Below are 6955 nucleotides of genomic sequence, written 5' to 3' on the forward strand. Positions count from 1 at the left end.
ACAACAACAATAACAATTACAACATCATTATCAACAACAACAACAAACGCTACAACAGCAACAACAACAACAACTACAACAACAACAATAACAACTACAACATCATTATCAACAACAACAACAACAACAACAACAACAACAACAACAACAACAACAACAACAACAACACCCACCTGAGAACCCCACAGCCACTGTGAGTAGAACAATCGCAAGCCCAGACTGGGTACAATCCAAGAAGCTTAAGGCTATCAGGATCACCGCCGGTGTGAAGTTACCTGTGGACCAACAACATTCTGCAGGTGAATTAGAGTTAAGATTATCCATAAAAAAGGGAAAATATATTGATAATTATTTAGGACATGCTTTGAGAATTCGGAAGACAAGATTGTCGTTTTAAACATGACATTGAAGACCAACAAGACCAATAAGAGGAGGTAGCCGGTGTGAAGTCATCTGTGGACCAACAACAACATTCGGCCGGTGACTGATTTGTGGTTAAGTAAATTATTCATTAAAAGGAGAAGATTTAGATATTTAGGAGATGTCTTAGGATTTCCAGGGACAAGATTGCCCTTTCAGATATGGTATTGAAGACCAACAAGATCAACAAGAGGAGATAGCCGGTGTGAAGTTATCTGTGGAAACAACACAAAGTTGAGCAAATGGCTGACTTGGGGTAAAGTAAATTTTCCATATAAAGGATAAGTTTTAGATATAAAGGGCATACTTTGAGAATTTCAAAAACAAGATTGCCTTTTCAGACATGATATTGAAGCCCAACAATACAAAGAAGAAGAGATAGCCGGTGTGAAGTTATCTGTGGAGCGACACAATAGTGAGCAGATGACTGAATTGGGATATGGGATAAAGTAAATTATCCTTGAAAAGGAAAAGATTTAGATATGTATGACACGTTTTATGAATTTCACATACAAAAATTACCCTTTTAAACATGGTACTGAAGACTAACTGGCAAAAGAAGAAGAGGTAGCCGGTGTGAAGTTACCTATGACACAACACAATATTGAGCAGATGACTGACGTGTGGTAAAAAAGTAAACTATAATATATTACAGCAGAGTAAGAGAGAAAATACAAATTACAGAAATGAGATGCTTTCGAAGACTTTTGGGCATCGTTTGGATAGATCATGTTTCAAATAACGAAGTGAGGAACAGAGAAGACTTGCCATTGGGACCATGAAGATATTCTAATTACTGTAAAAAATATTTTAAAAAGAAAGAAACGCAAACTGAAATGGTGAATGGGCACAAAACAAGATATACTGGACTTGCAAAGATGATCCTACAGGGCACTGTACAGGGAGAGAGAAGGAAAAGCAGACAGAAAAAGAGAAAAAGAGATGGAAAGACAACATAACAGAATGGACAGATTTAAAGTTGGGTGAAGCCCTTTGAAAGTCTGAAAATAGAGAAGGATGTAGAAAAGTGGTTGTCCGATCATCATTAGTGCCCCAACGGTCATCTGGACTAAGGGATTAGTAAAGGAGAAGACAGAAATATCAAGGACATATTTTGAGAATTCCAGAGAAAAGATTGCCCTTTCAGAAAGAGTATTGGAGAACAACAGGAACAAGAAGAAGATGTAGTCTGTGAACAAGACACCATTGAACATGACTGCCTTGTGGTAAAGTAAACGATATCCATACTAAAAGAGACGACGGAGATATTTAGCACATGGTTTGAGATGCTCTTTCAGACATGGTATTGAAGACCTACAGGAAAAAGAATAAGTAGCCGGTGTGAAAATACCTGTGAAACAACATAACGTTGAAAAGATAACTTTTTTTTACTAGCAGAGGGTTTTACGGTGCTCGCAACTGCATAAGGTCATATGAGCGCCAAGGGGTGGGTATCAACAGAGAAGTCTTTACAGGGAATCAGACTTACTCTGCTCACCTCTCTAGCTTCAACAGCACAAAGTCTGCATCGACTATCAAGACACTCCGGAAATAGCAGGTCACAAGAGTGTGACAAACATACAAAAGAAGTAGAGGAAAATGACAAAAGTGAGGATTAGGAAAGAAAAAGCAGCAGTTCCCTGTTGTAGATCAGGCACAGTTACGAGCGTGACATGAATCAGCCAATTTACAATTCTACTGTGCTTGAAAGAGAAATGCCCCCCCCCCCCCCCTTTGGGAATGGCCTAAAGACACTACAGTCAGTGGCACTGCCCCGGGGGGGAACAGATAACTTAATTAAGATAAAGCGAACGATATCCATAAAAAGGAGACAAAGAAGATATTTAGGAAACGTTTTGGGATGCCTTTTTAGACATGGAATTGAAGAGCAACAGGAAAAAGAAGAAGTGGTCGCCAGTGTGAAGTTACCTGTGGATCAACACAACATTGAGCAAATGACTGAATTGTGGTAAAACAAGTAAACTATATCAGTAAAAAGGAGATAATGGAGATATTTAGGACATGTTTTGAGAAATGAAGAGACAAGGTTGCCTTTCAGACATGGCAATGAAGAACAACAGGATAAAGAAGAAGAGGTAGCCGGTGTGAAGTTACCTGTTGAACAACACGACATCGAACATGCGATCGACTGAATTGGGATAAAGTGAACTGTATCCTTGAAAAGGAGAAGACAGAGATGTTTAGGACATTAAACTATGTCCGTAAAATGGAGAAGATGGAGGTATTTAGGACATGTTTTAAAAACTCCAGAGACAAGATTGCCCTTTTCAGACATGGTATTGAAGAGCAATAGGAAAAGAAGAAAGGGTAGCCGGTGTGAAAATACCTGTGGCACAACATAGCATTGAACAGATAACTTAAATGAGGTACAGCGAATGATATTCATAAAAAGGAGACGAAGGAAATATTTAGGACATGTTTTTGGATGCCTTTTTAGACATGGAATTGAAGAGCAACCCGAAAAGAAGAAGTGGTCGCTAGTGTGAAGTTATCTGTTAAACAACACGACATTGAACATGTGATTGATTGAATTGGGATAGAGTGAACGATATCCGTGAAAAAGGGAAGACAGAGATGTTTAGGACATGTTCTGAGAGTTCCAGAGTGAAGATTGCCCTTCCACACGTGGTAATGAAGAGCAACAAAAAAAAGAAGAAGAGGTAGCCAGTGTGAGGTTACTGTGGATCAACACAACATTGAGCGGATGACTGAATTCTGGTAAACTATGTCCGTAATAAGGAGAAGATGGGGATATTTAGGAAATGTTTACAAAACTCCAGAGACGAGATTGCCCTTCCAGACATGGTATTGAAATCCAACTGGAAAAAAGAAAAATAGACCGTCGGTGGTTGGGAGAGGTGTTTGTTTTAGTAGAGGTTTTACGGCGCTCGCAACTGCATAAGGTCATAATATGGAGTGGTGTGTTGACTGACCGATGATGAGGTAGAGTTTCCGGGTCCAGGGTACCCTGAGGTAGCGTCTCTTCACCAGGACGTCAGCTATTGGCCCGGACACTTGCACAACCAGCATGAGGGCTATGTACGGCAGCATGGAGAACACGCCGTTCTGGGGACGGAAGGAGAGAAATGGGATGGAAGGAAGAATAGAAAGAAATAAGGGAAAAAGAAAATGAGTCGTTCTGTGCGGATGGATGGAGAGAAATGAAATAGAAAGTTGAAGAGAAAAAAATGGAGGAAAAGAGAAAATAAGTCATTCTGTGGAGAGAAATGAAATAGAAAGAAGAAGAGAAAGTATTAAAGAAAACAAAGAACACGCCGTTCGGTGGATGGAAAGAGAAAAATGGAATAGGAAGAAGAAGAGAAAGAATGAAAGAAAAAGAGAAAATAAGTCGTTGTGTGGAGATAGATGGAAAGAAATAAATAGAAAGATTGAGAGAAAGGATGGAGGAAAAAGAAAATAACACGCCGCTCGGGGGATGGAAAGAGAGAAATGGAAAAGAAAGAAGAAGGGAAAAAGAGAAAATAAGTGATTCTGTGGAGACGGAAAAAGAGAAATGAAATGGGAAAAAAAAAGAAGAGAAAGGATGGAGGAAAAAGAGAAAACATGCCGTTCGGGGGATGGAAAGAGAGAAATGAAATAAAAAGAAGAGAAAGAATGGAGGAAAAAGAAAAAACACGCCTTTCTAGGGACGGAAAGAGAGAGACGGGATAGAACGAAGAATAGAAAAAATGAAAGAAAAGAGACAATACGCTGTTCTGGGGACGGAAGGAGAGAGAAATGAAATAGAAAGAGGAAGAAAAAGGATGGAAGAAAAGAGAGAAAACACGCCGTTCGAGGGATGGAAAGAGAGGAATTGAATAAATAGAAAGAAGAGGAGAAAAATGAAGTAAAAGAGAGAACACGCCTTTTTTAAGAGGGGGGGGGGGGTACAAGTGTGCACCACAACTGAACTCACTCCTAACTCACCGACTTAACGTCAAACTTGAGAACCTCGTTCATGTATTGAGGGAGGGTGGACAGAAACAGGAACAGCCCCCAGGTGAAGCTGAACTGTGCACACACCAGGGCCCATACGGCGGGTGACGTCATTATGGCGCCATACGGGACCTTCACTGCCTGCAACAACAAAATCCCAGGGAATACTGTCTTGTTACTTTTTTATACATTTGGGTTTGAGGTCCCAATTTTAAAGAAAAAATCGTATGATTTTAGAAATCTGTGTTAAATTATTATTATTATTATTATTATTATTATTATTATTATTATTATTATTATTATTATTATTATTATTATATACTCTGTCACATTTTTAAGTATACACGATGGTAAAATTAAAATAGTTAGTTTCAAAATGTGTCGATATTCTTTAAAATTTCAGGAATACGAATTCAATCAATTTTAAAAACGAAAACAACAACAACAATACGGAAGGTTAACATAACCGGTTTATTCCCGACTTACAAGAGTGTGGGGGTGGTCTACAAAAGTAACACGATCAGTGGCTTTGATGACGGCCTGACATCGTCGCCGCCTTGAATCAATCAGTCGCTGCACTGCCTGTTGAGGGATGTTATTCCACTCTTCATGCTATGCTCTCTCAAGTTGAGGAAGTGTCTGAGGCTGGCGTTGTCGCATGTTGTTCAACTCATCTCTGGTTTGTCTTGACGTTTTGAAATGATTCCGCAGATGCGACAGGTGTATAAAAAGATCCTCTCTTGGAGTAGTTTGTTTTTTTCTCCCACGTTAACAGTGTCGATCCTTTCCTGATTTTGTTGGTTACTCACGATCCATTGTTGTTTACACGAGTATTCTTGTTACATTAAAATATCTCGCAACTGTGGATACTGAGGCACCCTCGTGGATCATTCCAACAAGCTGATTTTGCATATTTTCTCTTTGGGCGTGGCATGATGAAACGTAGACTTAAGAAGTTTTATCACTGGCGAATTGTTACAAAAATGACAAAGCTTTGATGTGTGCTTCTTTTTTAAACAAATCATTGCCGCATCATGAGTAATTCTAAAAAAATACGAAACATGTAACACGCATGCAGTTTCAAAACCACTCATGCGTTCAGAAATCTGAAAACAGCTCACCGGCGACAGGTACATCACGTAATCAGTGTGTAAATTTGAAAGTAATTGGTGGCATAGATTTTGTTTTATTGAACTTAAAAATGTGTATACTTAAAAATGTGACAGAGTATATTATTATTATTATTATTATTATTATTATTATTATTATTATTATTATTATTGTTATTATTATTATTATTATTATTATTATTATTATTATTATTATTATTATTTTTATTATTATTATCATCATTTTTATAATTATGATTGTTATGATTATCATGATTACTATAATAATAATAAATATTATTAGTATTAGTATTAGTATTATTACTATTACTGAATAGTTGGTAAAATTCAGTTATAACATCACTGATTGATACATCAAATTACTCGGGTTGGGACTCGAGGCTACCCGTTGTACCGACCTTGAACTTACCCTCGACTGGCTGGCAGCAGGAAGTGATGACGTAATATACAGCTTTTCTCCTTCTGTTATAAACTTCTGTTTCTCAGGGGTCTCAGCAGTGAAGAAGAAAAACAGAACAACCCAAACAATACCAATGATTCCTGAGGAGAAACGAAAGAAGAAAAAAAAAAAAGATTTAAAATCTACATGTACATTACATGGTTCTCGTGGGTTCCAAAATTGGGACAAATGTTAAATGTGATTCTCATGGGTTCCAAAATTGGGACAAATGTTAATTGATGTGTTGTGATGTTTTAAATGAAATCGATAATAAAAAAGTCTGTGTATTGGTCCTACTTGATTTGTCAGCAGCGTTTGATACCATTGACCCCGAAATTTTACTAGAGAGATTGGAAAAGTCATTTTTACTATCAGGTACTGTTCTAATGTGGTTTAAATCATATCTAGAAAATAGATTTATGTCAATGAAAATTGGCAATGATGTGTCTGATAGGTTACCTCTAAAGTACGGAGTTCCTCGGGGTTCGGTCCTTGGTCCTGTCATCTTTACAATGTACACGCAAAGCCTGTCATCAATAATTTCTTTATATGCCCTCAATTACCATCTTTATGCAGACGATACACAGTTGTATGGATTCACTACGACTGACAATGTACACAATCTTATAGATAGAATCGCCAGATGTATCAATGATATATCAAAATGGATGCTCAAGAATTGATTAAAATTAAATGAGGATAAGACCGAAATATTATTTCTTTGTAGCAGCGCAGGCAATGAAATCGACAATATCATCAGAATAAACACCAATGGCCACGAAATATCAGCCCAAACTAAAATTTAAAAAAATTTAGGTGTAGTGCTAGATCAAGAGAATTATGTCAATGAAATCCCATGTATCCAATCTTTGTAAAAATCTATATCTCCAACTGAAGAAAGTAGGGAGCATTAGAAAATATCTATCTGTTGGTGTCACCAAAACTTTAATAACATCACTTATATTGTCAAGGATTGATTGTTGCAATTCCTTACTGGCTGGTGTACCTG

At 37.5% G+C, this 6955-nt stretch overlaps 1 protein-coding gene across 1 annotated transcript in view; it reads right to left on the bottom strand.

Annotated features, from left to right (window-relative positions):
* LOC101851028 (uncharacterized transporter slc-17.2) overlaps positions 1-6955 on the bottom strand; it is a gene marked incomplete at both ends in the record, with an annotated part of 34666 nt that overhangs the window by 1387 nt on the left and 26324 nt on the right. Inside the window, 3 exon segments of the mRNA XM_013080716.1 lie at positions 174-275; positions 3375-3507; positions 4369-4518. Of these exon segments, the coding sequence (XP_012936170.1) occupies positions 174-275; positions 3375-3507; positions 4369-4518 (385 nt within the window).

This window comes from Aplysia californica, unplaced genomic scaffold (genome assembly GCF_000002075.1).
Source record: "Aplysia californica isolate F4 #8 unplaced genomic scaffold, AplCal3.0 scaffold00096, whole genome shotgun sequence".
NCBI classification, from domain to species: domain Eukaryota; kingdom Metazoa; phylum Mollusca; class Gastropoda; order Aplysiida; family Aplysiidae; genus Aplysia; species Aplysia californica.